The 21,682-nt window shown below is 39.8% G+C and overlaps 1 protein-coding gene across 5 annotated transcripts in view; it reads left to right on the top strand.

The window, feature by feature from the left end:
* CGNL1 (cingulin like 1) overlaps nucleotides 1–21,682 on the top strand; it is a 155,184-nt gene that overhangs the window by 51,348 nt on the left and 82,154 nt on the right. For all 5 annotated transcript variants that reach the window (XM_058541681.1, XM_058541682.1, XM_058541683.1 and 2 more), the window contains exons 2-7: nucleotides 3,338–4,936; nucleotides 5,725–5,819; nucleotides 7,364–7,469; nucleotides 11,443–11,544; nucleotides 12,082–12,230; nucleotides 13,630–13,765. In XM_058541681.1, coding sequence (XP_058397664.1) covers nucleotides 3,353–4,936; nucleotides 5,725–5,819; nucleotides 7,364–7,469; nucleotides 11,443–11,544; nucleotides 12,082–12,230; nucleotides 13,630–13,765 — 2,172 coding nt within the window. In that variant the 5' untranslated portion in view covers nucleotides 3,338–3,352. The remainder of the gene's footprint in view (nucleotides 1–3,337; nucleotides 4,937–5,724; nucleotides 5,820–7,363; nucleotides 7,470–11,442; nucleotides 11,545–12,081; nucleotides 12,231–13,629; nucleotides 13,766–21,682) is intronic.

The following is a 21,682-nucleotide window of genomic DNA, read 5'->3' on the forward strand; positions in this document are numbered from 1 at the left end:
AAGGCCCTGAGACTTTCAGAGAAAAATAAACAGGGCATACATAGAGGAAAGGATATCATAATAGCATCAGAATTCTTAACAGCATCCCTGGAAGCTAGAAGATAATGGAGTGATACTTTAAAAAATCTGGGATAAAATTATTTCTAACCTAGATTCTAAATCCAGCTAGACTACCAATCAAAAGTAAGCATAGAATAAAGACATTTTTCAAAATACAAGAACTCAAAAAAGTTTCCCCCTTGGACCTTTTCTTCAAAAGCTACTAGAAGTGTGCTCCTTCAGACCAATTGGGTAAACTAAGAAAGAGGAAGACATGAAACTTGGGACACAAAATAGCACAAAAGGAAGAGAGCAGCTAGACCCTAATATAGGGTGGGAGGATGGAAGACTACAGAAGGGAGGTCACCAGGGAAAGATCACCAAATTATCTGATATTTTGATCATCTGGAAGTTAATATTGGTAAGCATCTAATAGATATGATGTAGCTGGTAAAAGGATTTAAGGATAGGTATATAGAAAACAAGACAAGTAAAAATAGTTATCAATTATTAACTCTAGAAAAGTAAAAGTTTTATAAGAAAGGAAAGATGACCATAGTCTACAATTTGGCTCTTTAGTGAATAATATTTATATAATCATAGTACTATAAGCAGTTGGCTCTTGATTTTATTATTGGGAAGCTAGCAGAATGAGAAATTCATATGTGTGGTGTGTCATCTACCATATGTAAAATTGATAAGTTAAGAAATTGCAGCTAGGCATATTACTTAGCAAGACGGAGGTAAGTACTAGGAGAAATAACTAATATTTGTACTTGGTTTCCTCTGGGGAATGTGATTGGGATTGGGGAAGGGAAGCTGGAGAGTACAGGTTTTCATTCTATCTTGTTTTACTTAGACTAAAAATTAAATTATTTAAACATGTTAGTATAACTCAGATGAAACCGAAGGTAGACATAATGAAATCATTGGAATCGGTGAGATGATGAATATTGCAAATACATGTGCTTCTCCAAATTGTTCCTATCTGTAAAATGGGAGGTGATGAGGTCTAACATGTTTCACTTTTAAAAGAATAATCACCAAGCAAAACTGACAGCACCATGCTAGTAGTAGGAGGCGAATGTATCCAGGAAGACCCAAGACAAATCAAAAAGACAAAATAAGGAAGGATGTGCTATAGCTGAACTAAATAATTGGTCGGGTTGTATGTACGTATTTTAAATACCATGCCTTAAATAGAGACTACACCCAGCACCCATTAAACATTGACAAAAATTATCCATGTTATTTGCCCACAAAAGAGACCTCAATACATTTAAAAAGAAAGAAGTAATAGAGACTTCATTTTTTGACTACAATACAAGTAGAAATTAACAACATACAGAAGTACAGACCCTCCAAGCCAAAACAACACAACAAACATACTGGATATGAAAAAATGTTCTCAAAAACAACTCTTGGGTCAAAGACAAAATCAAAACCACAAGTTGAAGCTATCTAGAAAATAATAATAGAAACATTACTGTGGTGGAAACTATTGGCTGCCTTCCCAATATCCATTCTCTTCTCTCTTTTTACTAACAGAACATTGGTTTTGTTGAGAGTGTCAATGACTAGCTAAAAAACCCTACTTCCCAACCCCCTTTGCAGGTGGGGGTGGCCATATGATTAAAGTCTCACCAATAAGATGTACAGGATTATTGGTGAGTGGGGCTTCCAGGAAATCTCCTTTAAAAAGAAGATTGACCATCAGTTGGCCTAATAAGCTTTGGGCATATGTGATGCTGGATCAACCATCTTATAATCATAAGGTATCTAATACATGCTAAAGGTAGATGAGTAGAAAGGTAAAAGAGGTGTTCCTCAAAAATATCCTGGGATTTATTCCAGCACTGGACTCTCTACCTCTGGGGAAAAAAAATCCTAACTGTTAAGTTGCTATTTTGGGTCCCTTTGTTAGTAGGAACCAACACAATTCCTGACACAGTCACAGCTCACAATTCATGGGAAAGAATTAAAGAATGAAAATCAACATGTGAAGCATGCAAGTCAAGGAATTTGAGACAGAACAACAAAATAAAATAAAGGAAAGCAGAAGGAAATAAGAAAGATCAAACTAAAACTCAATAAGTTAGAAAATTAAAAAAAGATTGATAAATCTAAGAGCTAGTTCTGTAGGGGAACAACAGTTTAAAAAAATGGACTTATATTTTTACCTGCATAATCAAGAAACAGGTGAAGAAAGCATGAATAAACAAAATTAGATAATGAGAAATATAGAACAGATGAAATGATTTATACCTTGCAAAACTCTGTGCAAATAAATTAGAAAAGGTGGCTTGAATAGATGATTTTCTTGGAAAATATGCTACTAGATTGATTCCAGAATAGAAGGAAAACTCAAAAAGGCTCCTAACAGTGAAAGAAATGAGACAGTTTATCTGTGACCAGTTGTTACTGCTCTTTCTGCATCTCCTTTGCTGTTGGAGTCTTGCAGAGTGATAGAAGTGAATTTCTGGTGAGAGAACCTCCGAGTGTAGGGCGGGGTGGGCGTCCCACCTGGTGACTTACGTGCCATCTCTGACAAGGGCGGCCACACACCAGAAAGGTGGAGGCTATGATTCTTGACCTTAGGATCCATCACAAAATAAAGACCCCTGAGGCTTCAGCTTTTTATAACATTTTTCAGATCAATATGTTACTTGAACTGTTTTGGTAAGAAAAAACGATAATTATTTTTAATCATCTACTCTTACTGTCGGTCTCACCAACAACTGATTCCTTAAAATGTTTTAAACAGTATATCCAAAATAAATAGTGATGAAGATTTCAAATCAGGATTGTGCGTAAAAAAGGTTGAAAGGGTTGTTTTGACAGGAAAATTAACGGTATAGGAAAAAAGAAAAATGGTGACAATCAGAATGCCTTAGCTCTTAATTATTTTCATGGAAAAGTAACTTGTTCTGAAATGCTGGTAACTGGAACATTCTGTTGGTTAAAAATAAATAGCATGAAGTGTGAGGTAACCAATTAAGGAAAAAACAAAGCAACCAGAACAGCCCGTCAGCTATAAATAGAATAATGAAATTATGCCAAAGGCTTCAGGTCGTCCACCCTGAGGCCAGGGTTCAAGCCCAGTGTTGACAAACACCATGGTCAAGTGGGCTCAGGGGCATTCAGAAAGGCCTGTTGGATGAGCATTTGGCTCTGAAGTGTCCTTGCTGTTTAAAGTGTTTTGTTTTCTTTGAACTTTGAAGTTTCCCCTCATAATCTTCATTTAAACAGATGTAATTCTAACTTAATGTCCCCGTTTTACCCCCTCTTTCCCTGGCAGTGGGAACAGTGGACCATGGAGCTGTATTTCGGTGAATATCAACACGTGCAGCAGGAATACGGCGTCCATCTGAGACTCGCAAGTGAGGAAACCAAAAAATCAAGGAATTCTCAGCACTCTAAGGCAGGCTCCTATGGTGTCAGTATTCGGGTACAGGGAATTGATGGCCACCCCTACATAGTCCTGAATAACACAGAGCGGTGTCTGGCAGGCACATCTTCTGAAAACGGGCCGTCATTTCCATCTCCAATGATAAATAACCTGCCTCTGCATTCCAGCAATGGGTCTGTGCTTGAGGAGAACAGTGCAGAAGAACTGCAGCTCCCAGAAAACCCATATGCCCAACCCAGCCCAATAAGAAACCCCAAACAACCCTCTCTCTTTGAGGGCAAGAATGGAGTTCTGGAACGTAAAGAGGGGCCAATGAAGCCATCCCACATGCTGAACTTCCAGAGACACCCAGAGCTTTTGCAGCCCTACGACCCTGAAAAGAATGAGTTGAACTTACAAAATCACCAACCTTCCGAGAGTAATTGGCTAAAAACCTTAACAGAAGAAGGTACCAACAATAAGAAGGCTTGGACTTGCTTTCCCAAACCTAGTAGTCCCCAGCCTACCAGCCCTCCTTTGGAAGACCTGGCCAAGTCCAACGTGACGGCCATTCGTTTATGCAGCTCTGTGGTCATAGATGACCCCAAGAAGCAGACCTCCGTGTGTGTGAATGTTCAGAGCTGCACCAAGGAGGGGCTGGTCTCAGAGGAGGCCCTTTCCCCTAGCGGGAGGCCCCCAACCGCCCACAGCCCACACACCCACCCCGAACCCAAGAAAACCAGGCCGGATGTGCTTCCCTTCCGGCGACAGGATTCGGCGGGACCCGTCCTGGATGGAGCTCGGTCTCGGAGGTCCTCCTCGTCGTCCACAACTCCCACATCGGCCAACTCTTTGTACAGATTTTTACTTGACGATCAAGAATGTGCCATTCATGCAGACAATGTGAATCGTCATGAAAATAGAAGGTATATCCCCTTCTTGCCGGGAACGGGGCGGGATATCGATACGGGATCAATTCCTGGTGTGGATCAGTTAATTGAAAAATTTGACCAAAAACCTGGGCTGCAGAGAAGAGGAAGGTCTGGGAAGCGAAACAGAATCAATCCAGAGGACAGGAAGAGGTCCAGAAGTGTGGACAGTGCCTTTCCTTTTGGTCTCCAGGGGAACTCGGAGTACCTAACCGAATTTAGCAGGAACTTGGGCAAGTCCAGCGAGCATCTCCTCCGGCCGTCACAGGTGTGCCCGCAGAGGCCGCCGGCTCCCGAGCACCGCGGGAAACAGGGCGCGGGCCGCGCCTTCGCCAGGCTGCAGGGAGCCCACCCCCGGCCTCCGCCGCAGAACAGAGATGGGAGAGTTCCAGAAAACAAAGGTGGTCAGGAAAGGTCAACCGTGAGCGCATCCTCCCTCCCGGCACAGAATAAAAAGGAGGAGGAAATTAAAACAACCACTGCTACGCTGATGTTGCAGAGTCGGGCGCCAGCAACGTCGCCTGACTCCGGTGCCAAGAAGATTTCTGTGAAGACATTTACTTCCACTTCCAATACTCAGGTAATACTCGTGTGAGTTTTTTCTTTGTCTTTTTGGCCCTTCTAAATGATCTAAATCCGGCAGCCTCATGCTGCAGGAGGCTGTAGGAAAACATATTTTCCATCTTGAATCAGTAATTACACACCCAGGTTTTTTTAGGGTTTTTCTCTACGGATTGTGTCCTACTGCCAATTGTATGGTTTTCTAAATGAATTCAAGTCCACCTAGATTCCCATTGTGGTCTTGTCTGTAAAGTAACTTGTCAAACACTATAGAGAGGCTCGATTTTGTTGTTTGTGTGTGTGTGTGAAATCTGAAGGTATGTGGAATTTGTCTCCACACAGAGGTTCAGTGTCTAGATTTGTGTAGATATATCAACTTTCCTCATGAAATTGAGTGACTGAGTTAATTTCTGGCCTGAGAAATCAGGTTAATTCTAATTTAGGTTAGTCCTAAAGTGCTGGAATTTATTTAAGTGGTACATTTAGTGTTTGGGTAGTAACAAAAAAGAATAGTAATAAAAATGATAATAAGAGTTGCTATGTGCCAGGCACTAAAGAGGATCACACCAACCCTATGAAGGTAGGCACCATTAACCTCATTTGACAGGTGAGTAAATTGAAGTGAGGAGAAGTTGAGTAACTTGCCCAAGGTTACAGAGCTGATAAGTGGTGGAGCCAGCGCTAATGAGGATCCTCACCTGAGGAATTGTTTTTAGAAAGTAGGAATGTGTTTGGAAGCTTCTGCTTCAGGGTTTTGTCTTCTTGGAAATGTCATCCTGTGACCTAATAACAGACATTCTGTTCCAGGCCACTCCAGATCTGTTAAAAGGCCAGCAAGAGCTCACTCAACAAACCAATGAGGAGACAGCCAAGCAGATACTTTACAATTACCTCAAAGAAGGGTTAGTGATTTTCCTTAAAGGAGCAGAATACTATCATTTATGGTGGGGATCTTAGTTTCCTTTTCTGACCTTGTGTTTTGCCCTCCCTTCCTGCCCTGTGTGAGCCATTTGAGGGTTAAGGCTCTGGCTGGGGTTTTCCTAACAGCATTTAGTCTTGGGTGGTGGCGAGTGAGGAGCAGGGGAGGGGAGTGTAGGGAAGGACATCATACTTTAAAAATTAAAAATGAGTGTTTTTTAAGTGACCCTTTACTGTTTCAAAAACATGTTCAAAGATAGTAAGAATGTCCACTATTTAGTTTAATTAAGTCTGCCATCACCTGCAGTTCTTCCACACGCACAATAGTAATCAATCGTTCCTTATTAGAAGTTGCAAATAAAAGCACCTCCTCCCCTTCCCAGAGTTGACATTGGCCAGGAGCCCCTGCTCCCATTATTTTTAAAGCACATATGAGTCATTTAAAAGCAGTGCTTTCCACATACTTATCTTGGAGGTTGAGTTTGAGTACTGTAATCTGGTTTTCAGTCCTTAGATACTAACTGCGCTGGAATTCGAGGTCAGGAATTTGAAGTTTCTGTTTCGGTTCTCTCATCAGATATGATTAAAAAGAAGAAAAAAAGCTTTACAGCCTAACATGACTGCAAGTCACTTGGCAGATACTCACTGGTATCAAAACACTTCATATTTTTGTATTATGCCTTACAATTAATTGTCAGTAATATAGAGCTGACAAAATAGTCAGATTCAAAATATAAAATAGGAGCTCTTTTGAACAACAACAAAAAAAGGAACTGAAGAGATTCTTCTAGCTAAGAACTAGTTACTAGTATCTCCCTATGAGGAGTTTTACTATGTTAGGATTAAGGTAGAAGAACTTTTGATTTTTAAAATTCTTTCTCTAAATTCTTTTATTTTTTTGGCCCATGATTTACTGAGACACTAGTAAGACAGACTTTAGCAGGAGGTGCCTGTTTAAGGAAACTTATTTAAATTTTTTTTTCCTAATTGCCAGGTACATTTGATAGAAGGTGTGGTAGAAGTTAGTAAAACTTTATCTGGTCATTACCTGTGAAAGTCTAGACAGAGGGATGCTGTGTTGACAATCTTAGCTTGGGGATTTATTTTTTTAAACAAAGGCTTAGCGTGAGATTTAAAAGTAAACTGTGTGTGTGTGAGACACATGTACAGGAGGAATTCCTTGTTGGAATGAATAGAAGTTATTTGAATCAAACAACCAATTACTAAATTTTCACTGGATGTTTTCTCCAAGCTTATTTAGAATGTGGTTATGTCTGACGTTTCGCATGTTTGGAAATAGGAACACTTGCCTTGAATTGAGTGGTAACATATAAGTTTATTTGAAGAAAAATACACCATCCATCCTTCTCTTCTCAGACTGGTTTTGTTTGCAGCCTTAATTAATTCATGCCTCTTGCAATTTATCTTCTTAAAGGGCTTGTTGTTTGTGTGTCATGGCACACAAATAATGTATTCTGAGACGGATGGTGGTGCCCCTCATTGTTTTTTTCTGTTGCCTCTTTTCCAGAAGCACCGATAATGATGACGCTACTAAAAGGAAAGTCAACCTGGTCTTTGAGAAAATCCAGACTTTAAAGTCTCGAGCAGCAGGGAGCACGCCAGGAAATAATCAAGTAAATTGAAGTTTTGGGGTTTGCAGAGGGCATTTAACATGGAATGTGGCAAACAAATTGCTGTTTCTTCGGTATGTACATTTGGTTATTACAGCAAGTGGGAAGTTTCCTGAGTAGTGAGCAGGACCTAAGATGGAAGATCAAATTTTAAATATTATTAATTTGCACACTGTCTTTTATTCAGAAAGGTTTTAAGATATTTTATTTAAAAAAATACATAAAATATAACAGGATGAAACAAATAAGTAGTGAAATTTAGAAAGGGGAAGTAAGACTGGGAAGAATGAGATGAAGTGATGGGTGAAGAACCCCAGCATCACTGTAGGCAAATTTGGAGGGTGAGTGTGAACAGGCTTGGACCAAGCTGTGGAACTGCGGGAATAAGAAATAAGAGAATAAGAGCAAGAGAATAAGGAATTTAGACTGGTGAAGCTGACCAAGATTAGTGGAAGGGAAAGGAAGGAATGGAGTGTACCAAATTCTTTTTAAAAAACTGCCTCTTTAATTTATTTTACTGAATTCGGGTTGGGACTTGGAGATTTTTTTGTTAAAGAAGGAGTCATCTCATGTTTGATGAACATTTACTGTATGCCAGACACATCTTGTGCCCTAAAAGGAAACAGCATTTAAGAGGGTTCTTGCTTCTGCATCTTCCCTTTCTCCCTCTGGGGGAATTCTGCCTGGACAGGAAAGAGAAGATACCTAGAGGCAGACAACAGGAAGTTTGTCTATAGCTTCTTTTTACCTTTGGAAACATATGTACAGAGGATATTTTCAGACATCAACTACCCGCTTTGGCCTGCTGTTCAGTATTCCTCTAGCACTCAGCTAACCCCTGACTGCTACTCTGGCATCAAATAGAACAATTTGTGTATATATTATATAATTTATATATATATAATTTTTAAAATTATATAATTTATATGTATATACAATTTATATATTTATATTAGTATATATATTTTTAATTGTCCACTGGGGAATTTTTACATTTTACACCTTGCTTGTAGGAAAGCTTCAGGAGCTCAACATAGTTCTTAAAATTAGTTTAGGATTTTTTGCTAAAATTCTTAAATCCAGATTATCACTGTGACTCTTGCTTTTCTCTAAGAGTGCATATTTTTAGGGACAGCACATCCTTTGGTCTTGATGTTAACATTGTCATTGTGGGTCACAGAGTAGGTGTGTCCAGCCCAAACTGGGGAAGTCAGGGTAGTCCTTCTGGGGTCAGTGACATTAATGGTGTCTCAAAAGATCATAGAATTATCTGGGAGAAGAAGGGAAGGCAGGGCATTCTAGGGAGAGGGAAGGGCACAAACAAATATAAAATAAAAAGAGGCGTGTGTTTGCCATATTTAGGGGCAGGAGGTAATTTAGTGGAGCTGGAGCAGAGCCAGCACGTGGGGAGGAAACGCCCGATAGGAAGGACCTCAGAAATCACAGTAAGAAGCTTGCATTTCAGGCTGAAGGTGATGGGCTACCACTGATGGACTTTAAACAGGAATGAATAGTGCTATATTTGTAAAATTCATTCCTTTTGTGGCTTTTGGAGAGAGGTAAGACTAGAGGAAGGGAGACCAGTTAAGAAACTGCTGCTGAATCCAGCCAGAGATGATGAGAAGATGAATTTAGGCTCTTAGACTTCTGGCTCTGATCACAGTGCCGTGACTGCTTAATTGCCCATATTTTTCTACTCCCTTTCCCTCCCTCTTATTTTCTGAATCTGATTGTTTGCTGGCAAAGGCTTTGGAGATTTTATCTTTTTGGTGTCAGTTAAGTGATTTCCTGCGAGAGAGTATAAGAACCCTCTCCATTATGGACTAAGACCATATTGGAAAACAGCAAAGCAGGCAGAGTTTTTGTTTGGGAAAGAACAATCTACAATTTCCCTCATTGGGTTGGATTTAGATTTCTAAAAAGGATTGTTCTCATTTTGCCTTAGAAAATTGAAAGTCCTTTGTTTTGGTTGACTGTTGGGTCCTGGTCCCCTTCACAGGAGTAATTACCTCATTCCGAGTTCATCACGCACAACTCATGTCTGGATTCAGGTGCATGGGAGCCAAGTCACTGCCTTTTCTAGCTTTGCTTCCTGCTTTTATCTCTTCCCCTCCCTATTTGTAGTTTTCTAACCACTTTGCTGTAGGGTTTTAGCCAAATTCTTTTGAGAGTGTCATCCTGTTATGTTTATGGAAGAAAAAAATGAGATCCATTAATATTCATAGTCATACAAAAATGGTATTTTCTAATAAACTCTTTATTTTCTTTCTTTTTTTTTTTGTGAGGAAGATCAGCCCTGAGCTAACATCCAATGCCAATTCTCTTTTTGCTGAGGAAGACTGGCCCTGGGCTAACATCCGTGCCCATCTTCCTCCACTTTATATGGGATGCCACCACAGCATGGCCTGACAAGCGGTGCGTCGGTGCGCGCCTGGGATCCGAACCCGGGCCGCCAGCAGCAGAGCGCGCACACTTAACCGCTACACCATGGGGCCCGCCCCATCTAATAGACTCTTTAATAAGCTCTCTCTTCATCATGTCTCCCTTTATTATGGAAATGTGGCATCTAAAAGAAGAAAGTCAATTTAGCTAACATATATGTATTTGCTACTTATATGCAGACATATGCAGAGAGTGAGGGATACACATCTCATTGGTGGTTATGGTCATTGGGTCGTTACATTACCCAGTGTAATGCAATTTCTGTAATAAATGTATGTACAAAGGGTCTTGGGAACACAGAGATGTGGGCTTTGGGTATAACTTCATGCAACAGATGAATCTTCAACAAATATTGATTTTTATTTTTTTATGATGTTTTATTGGGATATAACTTACATACAGTAAATTGCACAAGTCTTAACTGTATAGTTCGTTGAATTTTTCACATAGTTATGCTTCATGCAGACGCACCCAGATCAACAGTTATGCTTCATGCAGACGCACCCAGATCAACATACAGAACACTCCCATCACCCTAGAAGGTTTCCTTGTGCCCTTCCCAATCAATTACACCTCCTCCCTCTGGAGGCAATCATATTCTGACTTCTATCACATAAATTAGTTTTACCTTTCTTGAATTTTATACAAATAAAAGTTTACAGTATATACTCTTGTATGTCTAGCTTTGTTTCCTCAATATTATATCAGTGAGATTCATTAATGTCGCATGTATCAGTAGTTCCTTTTTATTGATGTGTAGTTTTCCATTGTATCACTATTCCGTAGTATACACTCTTGATGGACATTTCCAGTTTTTGGCTGGAATTATGAATAAAGCTGCTATGAATATTGTTGTACATGTTTTGATGATAAATACATTCACTCATTTCTCTTGGGTATATATCCAGGTGTAAAATTGCTGGGTCATAAAGTAGGCGTATGTTTAGCTTTTAAATACTGCCAAGTGATTTTACAGAGTGGTTGAAACAATTTACGTTCCCACCAGTAATGTATGCCAGTTCCCGTCGCTACGTCCTCTCTAACACCTAGACTCTCTGTTCTGTTCCATTGGTCTACTTGTCTCTTCTTGTGCTGATACCAGTTTTAATTACTGTAACTGTGTAGTAAGCCTTGAAATCTGGTAATGTATGTCCTCCAACTTTATTCTTCTTCAAGATTGTCATGCTTATTTTAGGTCTTTTTGCCTTTCCATGTAATCTTTAGAATCAGTGGTCAATTTCTACCAAGAAAAAAGTTTTAGTTATATTGGACTAGTGTTGAGATATCTGATGAAATAATTCCTCTGATAATTTATCTGGGATAAATGCTGTAAAATAAAGTTCACTGGAGTCCCGAGGGCGCCAGCATGACTGACTCTGCCTGTGAAGTCAGGGAAGGCTTTCTCTAGGGGTTGACATTTGAATTGGGTCTTCAGATGTTCAGTATTACTGCTCTGATTACATTTTAGTGCAGAAGAGAATGGAAATAAGGCATTTTAACATTTAAATTAGGATGTCTGTGTAATTAATTGCAGGCTTCTAATTCTTCATCTGAAGTCAAAGATCTATTGGAACAGAAAAATAAGTTGACCACAGAAGTGGCTGAACTTCAGAGACAGCTTCAACTAGAAGTCAAGGTATCTGATTTTTCCATTATATTATTTTTTTTCATTTTTGTCTTGATTGATAAAGAATATTTTAAACACCTTGGGTTGCCCAAGTGAAGTGAAAGCCAATTTTTTTCTCACAAGAAACATTCTTCTCATCACTGAGTAAATTCCTGTACATTTGGCTCCTGCTGGCCAAATAATTTTTTTTTTTAAGTAACCAAAGCGTATAGAGATTGTTTGCTTTGACAGAGTAAAAGAAACCCTGTTGGATTCAGGCAGGCCAATAAGAAGCTTAAATGTATATAAAACATCTGAACTAAGTAATAGAATTAGCAGAATAAGGTTTAGCTGTGTTTGTGTTTCTCTTTTACAAGTATTACAATTCATTAAATATTTAGTACTCTTTCTAGTTACAAACTGTTATGCTTTAATTATGTAGTTTGATTTAGTTATTTAATAACATAAGTGCAAAGACATGGAGTCCATCAGAGTTTAGAAATAGGCTTCTGTGGGATTACATTGATGTATGTGGAGGTGCTTTAAAATCACACTTCTTCATATTAGAATCAACAGAACATCAAAGAAGAGAGAGAGAGAATGAAAGCAAACTTAGAAGAGCTCCAGAGCCAGCGTGACACTAAGGTGGAAGAGAACTCCGTGCTGCAGCAGCGCCTGGAAGAAAGTGAAGGGGAGCTCCGGAAAAACCTGGAGGAGTAAGTTCTGGGCCAAGGGTCTTGCATCCGAGGTGGCCAGAACCTTTTTGTCCATTTATTACTACCCAGCCTTCCAAATATTTATAGGGGCTGCTGACCCTTCCTTTCCACCCTCTTAACCTTGTTAAATTGTGAAACTGGTGACATGTGTAGACTGCTAGGCAGAAAGGTTGATGATTTAAAAATTCTTTATAGACCTTCAAGCATGTCTCATAAAGTTTCAGCCCTTAGAGTGGATCTCATAGCAGATAAGTGAGAAGCTGGGGGCACTGAGTGGTGGTATCTAAAGACAGATTTCAAAGAGCCTGGGCCCAGCCTCCAGAAGGCACATGTCATGTGACCTCTGCAACCTCCTGGCTTGTGAATTTTGTCCTGGTTTGGTGCTGGTCTCTGTGACCAGTGCTTATACTTTTTTTTAAGTCTGCAGAGAAGGAAAGTCAAGCCCAAGATGGCCCTGTCATTGTGTCGTATTAAAATCTGTGACCAAAGGATCTGAAACCAAGGTTTGAAAATGTACAGTGCTTTGAAGCCCTCTGGACATGATGGCAGCCTTAAGTGAAAGGTTAAGCAGGAGTGAAATCTAGAGGGGAATTCAGGAAAAACGACATTACATAATAAAAGCATTTGATTTCTTTTGCAATTTTGATGGTGTGGTGTTTGCTTTTAGAAGATTCTTAGAGGTTAATTTCAGAAAAGAAGTTGGTAGGACAAAAATCAGAAAATTTAGAGTATAGTAAAGACTTTACAAAATAAAAAGGTAGAAGAGCTGTGAGTTTGGTTTAGAGCAGAAACTGGCAAACTTCTTCTGTCGGATAGTAAATACTTTAGGGTTTATGGGCCAATATGTTCTTTGTTGGAACCACTGAATTCTGCCATTATATTTTGCAAAAGACCATAAGCAATATGTAAATGAATGAGTATGGCTGTGTTCCAATAAAACTTTGTTTACAAAAACAGACAGAGGGCCAGATTGGCCCATGGGCCATAATTTGCTGACTCTCCTGGTCTACAGTACTGGGGGGGGCGAGGAGTGGGGAGTAGAGTGGCATTAGTGAAAATATTTATCAAAAATGTTCTGTTCTTTTTGTTAATTCTTTATCTTCTATATCCAAATTCTGGTACCCTACGGTCTCCTTTTGGGGAGAAAATGTCACTGTATAACCATTGCACTGGTTTGAGTTCTCACTTGTCTTCTTGTTGGGCAAATTAGACTATAGACGTGAGTTCTTACCTGGTGGCTTTTCTGGTTTGTGATTCCTTGTTCAGTGCAGAACAGAGAATGAGAGGCTTGTTGGGGCTTTAGATGACTCTGCTTGACCATCTGAAGGTCTGAAATCGGATTGGATGAAAATAAGCAGAGCCCAGGAGAGTCTGTCTGATGGGCTTCCTTCCCTGCCAGGCTGTTCCAGGTGAAGATGGAGCGGGAACAGCACCAGACTGAGATCAGGGATCTCCAGGACCAGCTCTCAGAAATGCATGATGAATTGGACAGTGCTAAACGATCCGAGGACAGGGAGAAGGGAGTTCTGATTGAGGTAAGGGGGCTGTGGGGTCAGGTGAAAAGAGAAGCCTCATCTGCTTGGAGAGGCTGAGATGGTGCTGGAGTGTGTGTGAGGGGACTGGGTCCTAGGAGCCATATTCTGTTGTATGCATTTCCTCCCCCTGTGGTGCCTATGGCTAGATTCTGTAAGAGCATCATATATAATAGTTTTTAAATATTGTCTTAGGAAAATTTTAAACCATACAGAAAAATAGAAAGAATAACACATTAACTCCCATACAGCCCCAAACCAAATCCAACGTTGTCAACACTTTACCATATTTAGTGCATTTATTCATCTGTTCATCCGTTCATCCTCCTATTTTTTTTCATCCATCTATTCCTCTTTGATGAACCATTTCAAAGCAAATTACAGATAACACCATGCCTCATTCCTAAATTCTTCAGCACGCATCTTTGAAAAATTAGGGAATTTTCTTGTAACCACAATGCTGTTATTATACTAAAAAATTAATAATTCCTATAATATCTATAGTATAACATAATTCCAATACCTAGTCCTTATTTAAAATTTGCCAGTTGTCCCCCAAGTATATTTTATAGTTGTTCCCCCCGCCCCCCCAAGGCAGGATCCAATCAATAATCCCACATTGCTTTCATTGTTATCTCTGAGTCCATTTATCTTAGTGTGGATAGCACTCCGCATCCCTATCCCCTACTCGCTTGTTCTTTTTCTCCCATTCCTTCTCTTCTGAAGAGACCAGACCAGTGCCTCACATTCTGGATTATGGTGTCCATTAACTTGGTTCACTATCCCCTGTATTCCTAGTAAATTTGAATTTGTATGTAAACACTAATAGATTCAGGTTAAACTTTGGGCAAAAATACTTTGTTAAGTAATGCTATTTACGGAAAACCATTTTAAAGACATTAAAGCCCATACAGCACTTATCACAAGTTAAGTCTTTATTTGTTTAAAGCCACCATAAGGCCATATGTTCCAGGAGGCAGGGTTGGTGATGGTTGGCGTAGCGTTTTATCTGCAGCAGCTATCCCTCGGCCTGGGACATATAGCAGTCAGGAAATACTTGGTGGATGGTTGGATGGATGCACTATGAATGAATGAATGTATTTACTATGTACACAGGCTGCCCATCTGGCTTCTGCCCCTATCAGTATATCCACTATTGAATATTTAGCTCTTATCAATCTGAGTTAGTGGATAAGGTTGATGCTTTCCTCTGCTTAGCACTTCTTAATTATTATGGGATTTTCCAAAGGCAATTATTATCTCTTCGCTGAATTAGATTACTATCCTGTTGAGGGAGTAGATACACATACATGAAATGATTAGAGAGCAAGAATATGTTTTGAATGACTACATTTTTTGTTGGGAATTAGTATAATGGAAGGTCAGGAAAAGACAGAACTTTCATCTCTGCACCCGTTTTAAGATATTTTGATGTTGGCTATAACATTATTATTACCTGTATTTTTGACATAGTTTTGAAATTTAGTTCCTTATAAGCTTTGATTTTTAGGAACAGCCCAGCAAATAAATGATACAATTTAGAACAAAACAAACAAACAAACCATCAAAAAATAAAGGTACCTTGTTAGTATTTAACTTTCATTTTTTACTGCTTTTCCCCTAAAGGCTTGGGTCTTTTCTTTGTCCCTTTCTTGAGGTTAAAAGCTGCTGGCTCACAAGTCCCTGTAAGTCTCAGCTGTCAACTATTTTCTCACCCCCATCGTTGTTTGGTTTTGAAGTAATTCCCCAGGAGGGATTTTAAGTTCTTGCTCTTAGAACTTAGCCTCTCTCTTCCCCAGGACTTGGCAGGAGGGGAGAGCAGAGCGCTTGGGGCTATACAGCATAGGAGTTCTCATGAATTCGTTTTTCCATGGGAGGAGAGGACTCATTTCTCTTCTCCCATAGGACCATCTCTCTGTCTCTGTTTAGCCCTTTTCTCCTGGGAAGCCCTCAGGCCTGTTCTTTACTACCTGGTATTTCTCTTTTTATCCAACAATTCCTTCAAACTACCGCATTCGTGGTAATATGCTACTTCCCGTGGCTCTGCCTTCTTCTCAGGGCTCAGAGTTGCAAAGACCAGGTACATTATAAAGGGGCTTTGAAAGTATGTGTAATTATCACTGAAATATTATTAAAATAACATAAAATGAAATTTCAAAATGGGAGGGGGTGGTGGAAATACACATATTTTCCTAACACGGTAACAGTGATTTTTATCTTTGCATTTTCTGTTTGCCTCCCTATCCATTGATAGGTCTCATCTACCCGTCTATAATTTAGGGACAATTATAGTGTCCCCAGAGCTTCGATACCTGTTTTAGAAGTTAATTTGTCAGAGACATTTTTCCTTATTATACTCTATAGTCTTCATCTTTCATTTTTTTTTTTAAAGCTTCAGTGCATAGTTGTGTATCCTAGTTGTTACTTTAGTTCTCTCTGTGAGCCACCACCGCAGTATGACAACTGACAGACTGGTGGTGTGGTTCCACTACCGGGAAACTAACCTGGGCCAAGGCGGTGAGAGTACCGAATCTTAACCACTAGATCACCAGGGCGGCTCCATCTTTCATTTTTTTAGGAGATAAACCACAATATATTTAATCATCCTCCTATATTTGTTCTTTCTCTTTTTTTTTCAATTATGAAAAAGTGTGGTGAGTGTTTTTTACATGTGTCCTTTTACTTCTTTAGAAAGATTTCCTAAGGATAAGTTCCCAGAAAGGATATCACTGAACAGTTTATGGTTTTCAATAAAAATGTAGCTTCACAAACAAATTTAAATAGAAGGTAAGACTTTGCCATATTCTGTGATTTCCCGTGTGACGTTTCATTAAGTCTAAAAGGGAAAGATGTTATCTTAGCTACTGGGACGTCTCTTAAGTTGCTGAAATTTTCCAATAACTGAAACCTGTAATTTTACTTGCTCTTTCCCCTGATATCTTCTGTCCTTTTAGATTCTCTAGTTTAGCACATTTGACCTTGCTCTATTTTTGTTATCTATCTCTTTCTTCTACTAGCCAGCTAATTCAAGAACATATCATCTTTGCTTCTTCCCCCATTTCGTGCCTAGCATGGTGCCAAGCAACAGAGCAAATGAATAAATAAATTTCAGTATTTAAATTACTTTTAAAATGTCACCATTTTAAAAAAAGAGAATAATTCTGAAATGAACTGTAGCTTCTTTGCCTCTTTAAAACAGTGTACCCAGCATATATGAACTGAACATTAATTAATTAGTGTATTGACTTATTCATAGCGATAACTCAGATGACGATATAAGCCTTAGTTTTGGTGATGTGTTTTCAGGCAGAGGCTGATAGTGAGAGACACATCTTTTCTTAAAAATGTTCCTGATGTTGCTGGCTTTCTGGTTATTTGCCTCTTTCCTGTAACAGGAACTATATCATCTACTGCTGCTTTTCTGCACGATGAGTTAGGGCACAGTTAGCTTCTCTGTGCCAAAGTGGGTTTCTCTCCCTCTGGAAAATCATCCTCACTGTTTTTATCATGTTCTTTGACTTGTCAGCAACATTTAAAACATGATCTATGGTTTCTATATCACTAATAAAATAGATTCCATCTCCTTGTCACATTCAATTTATTCTTCATATCTTAATAAAAAGTGGCCTGGGGGAATCTGATAACAGTTGTGGCCAAGTTTTCATGGTGTTTGGCTTAGAATAGACTCTTAATGAACAGTAAACATTTCTGCTTTTGAATGTTTGAAAAAGATTGAAGGCCCTTTATTTTGTGAGGCCTGCACAATGCACAAGATTTTTCATGAAATCTCTTTTAATACTTCACATTTTGTTAAATAACATTGGGCCCTTATATAGAATCAGTAAAGTAACATTAAGAGAGAATAAAATAGTTTAAAAAACAAAGGAAGAAAGAAAGAAATAGTAGAAAATACCCTGTTTGCTTAGGATAAGCCATATAATTGACCAACAATAGTATGACTTTGTTATTCTTAGTTGAACAATTGATGGTTCTGCATTTTTTTTTAAATTCAAGTTACAAAATGATTATAGAACAAGTTTTCAGCCACTTCTTTGTCCATAAATGCATTTCCCTGCATTCTGGGAGAAATGGGTAAACATGAGACATGGCTCTAAGTGCCGTGACAGTGGCGTTTTCCAATTATCAACCATCATCTTTGATGGGAGCCTGCAGGGCTGACAGATGGGCCTCAGTCCAGCAGAATCTGGTGGTGGTTTATCCCAGGCATTTGCCAAGATGCAAGTATTTAAATATCAGTAAAATAGTCTTGTTATGAAATTGTATTGATCTGAGGACAGACTGTGCTCAGAACTGAGGTCTCTAAAATAGTCATAAACTTCACTGGTAGTGATACTACTGAACATTATACAAAATTTAATAAAAAACTAAAAAAAATCGTATTTCTCACCAGCTGTGTTATACTCACTAGGCTATCTTTCTAGAAAAAAAATTACGTAATTCTCTGTCAGCTACAATTTTGCTATAAAACCTTTTATTTACCGTTTCAATGAGTGTGGGCCAGAGATAGCGGCCCTATAGAACTTCTAGGAAACATTTATGCAGAAGAGGGTCTAGTATTTTTCTCATTTAGATGTGGAATACCTGTGAATAGGTGGTGTGTGAAATGAAGCTTTCTGTGGGCAAAGTTACTGCTCTGGACATCCTGGTGTGTCTCTCAGTGCACCTGCTGTCAGGATAGCTACTTGCTGCTGTGAATAACAACCATGTCCCAGAGCATATTTCCTTTTTCTTTCAACTGTCCTTCTTTCTTGTCTTTTCAGATTCTGATCATGTTTCTTTGCTATAGTTTAAAGAGGACTTTATAGGACTTCCTTATAGGACTTCCAGCCAGACACAGTGCTCTGTTCTATTTGCATCTAAGAGACTGAGCACAGTGTAATTGCTTGCTTCTCAGCCCCTCTTGAGTGTGTAGCTTTGTTGTCAGGCCTGCAGAAGCTGTATGATGAAGAGAAGGGGCATGGTATCCAATGTGGGTCTCAATCTTGGCTCTACCCCTTAGAAGCTGTGCGATCTTAGGCATGTTAGCCTCTCAGAGCTCCAGTTTTTTTTTTTTTCATTTATGAATGAGAATAATAATAGTCATCTCCTTGGATTTTTATTTTTATTTTTTTCCCCAAAGCCCCAGTAGATAGTTGTTTATCATAGTTGCACATCCTTCTAGTTGCTGTATGTGGGACATGGCCTCAGCATGGCTGGAGAAGCGGTGTGTCGGTGCGCGCCCGGGATCCAAACCCGGGCTGCCAGTAGCGGAGCACGCGCACTTAACTGCTGAGCCACGGGGCCGGCCCATCTCCTTGGATTTTTAGAAATGCTTACCACAGTTCTTATTACGTAGTAAATGCCAAACACAGTCAACTTTTATAGCCCCCACCCCAATACATACACATTAGGTTTCTTTCTTCTGGCTACTTGCATGTATGTGACTAGCCTGGATGTGTATGGGTTGAAAGCACTGATTCTGAATGACCAAGACTTTTTCTTGTTTTCTTTAATTGAAGTCTACAGAGAGGCATTCAGTTCTAAGGGATATTTCCTTGTATTTGGAAGTTTATGTGTTTTCTCTCTCTTTGGCTTGATATAATTAGCAGTAAAGCCACTGAGGTGATGAAGTGAAGTTTTTGAAATCTCCTGTGCCTTTTGGTCTCTACTCTGGAAAACTTCAAGTGCTACTAGGTGATATGGTGAAGTATAATCTGATTGGATTTGTGCAACACAGTCCACTTAAGCAATAGCCCCAGCCACAGATAACAACATGTCGGTGTAGAATGGACCATAAAACCTAGGTTCTTGACATGCGTTGAGGCAGTACATGAAAAGCAGCACAAAACACAGATATATCCTTCAAGAGATAAGTGTGGGAAGAGGAACTGTCTTATCATCAAAACAATTGAGAAATGTGTGAGAGTAAGAGCAGGATACGGGTTAGAATCACAGGGGCTGTTGTGAAGAGGCTGGCAGGGCCTCCAGGAAGACGTACAGGGGTAGCCAGTAGCAACAGTGTTGGGGGGGTTCTCTGACACTCCTTAAGGAGGGGCTGGCCAGTGGCAGCAGCAGGCTGCCCTGTCCTCTTCGATAAATATCAGGACGGGATGTGTTTTCTTACGATTTGGTTATGTGTTCTGTGTTTGGTGTTTTAGAAGAGCCAGAGTTGCCCTAGTTCCCTGGATGAATCTCTTGACCTTTCATCTGAGCTTATCAATGCCTACTAGCTAGATTCTTGGAGGACTAAGTCTTGTTCTATGCAATGCAGCTCTACCCTGAGATTGCAGAGGTTCTCCTGGTTTAATGGCTGTGCATATCCTCGAGAAAAGGAAAGAGATTCTGTTCTCAGGTATACGTACCTAAGTCTATACGAACAGTTTCATCCCCTCACCAATGACATACTTCTTGAAGGGAGAGTAGCTTATCATCTCTGAGGCCTCGGGTCCCCAGGTGGCAACTATTCCTCCGGTTCTCCAGGAGCTCCAAGAGAACAGGATGTATATTTACTCGGAAGTTACCCGTGAAAGAATAGACTAGTTCAGAATTCTGAGCTCTTCAGACTCCTGCTATACTCTGCGTTAATATGTTTATATCCAGAACAGACACGCTGCCAATATCATTGATCCATGCATCAAAAATATAATAAATCTGATCTATATCCTTCTTTTAAGGAGCTGACAGTCTAGCAGGGGAGATAATAAAATAATGTAAATATGTGGACTGCAATGTAAAAAAAGTATTAAGTGCTGTGAGAAGTACAGCTAAAGTGAGATGGGTATTCAAGAAGGGAATTCAAGGAAGACTTCTTGGAGGAGGTTATTTAGTATCAGAGTCTTGAGAGATTTTCTGAAAGCAGAGAGAGGTGGGCCTGAGAGGGAAGAAGGGCGCTCCAGACAGAGGATGCTGTGTGGATGATGGCAGAGGCTGCAGGTACGGACTGGTTGCGGGGAGCAGTTGAGTGGCTGTTGTGAACCACCTGGGCAGGAGGTGATGCGCGCTTAAACCAGGGAGGTATGAGGGAAAGGATCTAAGATGATACGGAACTAACGGTTTAGTTGTGAGGGACAAAGACAAGAGAGGTCAAGTTTGCTGCCAAGTTCCTTAGCTTGTGAGCTCTGAGCGGGTGATGCCATTCACAAGAATAATGAACAGAGGAAGAGGAAAGGAAAGAACATGATGAATTCACTGAAGAACATGAACCTACTGAATCTGAAGTGCCTGTGGGGCGTCAGATGGACGTGTCTAGCAGGTCATTGGAAGTGCAGGTCTGAACTCATATAAGGGTTGGAGGTAAAGGTTTGGGAGTTATTTACACAGAATGAATAGTTGGGAAAAAAAAGTAGACGAGCTTGCCAAAAAAGAATGAAGAATGCAAAGTTGCATTCTTGGGGATCATCTTAGCTTTTGGGAAGAGCGAGAAAAGCCAGAAAAGATTGTTACAGAAAAAGTGACCTGAGGGAAGAAAGCAGGAGAGTGTACTGTCTTTGAACTGCAAGGCAAAGGAGAATTTTAAGGAGACAGGTGGGGAGGATCAAAGAGGGGTCAAGAAAGTGAGGACTGAGAAGAGGCCATCGGGTATGGTGATTAGGAGGTCACTGTGACCTTGGAGGGGGCAGTCTTAGTAAAGTAGGAACAAAAGCCATCTAGCAAGAGATTAAGGAGTGGATAGGTGGCCAAGAAGTAGAGAAAATGAATAAAAATTATATTTCAAAAAGTTTGGTGGTAAAGCTTGGTTTTTTTTTGGCCGTTGACTCAGGATTCTTGTGCCCTGAGAGAACATAGATTCAAGGAAACGGAAATGAACAAAATGACAGAAAAAATAAAGATAGCTGATAGAGTAAAGACTTGGAGCAGGCTGGCAAGGGACAGCTCATTGTCTGTGACATGGCTTTGGGTGGAGAAAAGGTCTGGAGTGCA

This window comes from Diceros bicornis, chromosome 5, assembly GCF_020826845.1.
Source record: "Diceros bicornis minor isolate mBicDic1 chromosome 5, mDicBic1.mat.cur, whole genome shotgun sequence".
NCBI classification, from domain to species: Eukaryota; Metazoa; Chordata; class Mammalia; order Perissodactyla; family Rhinocerotidae; genus Diceros; species Diceros bicornis.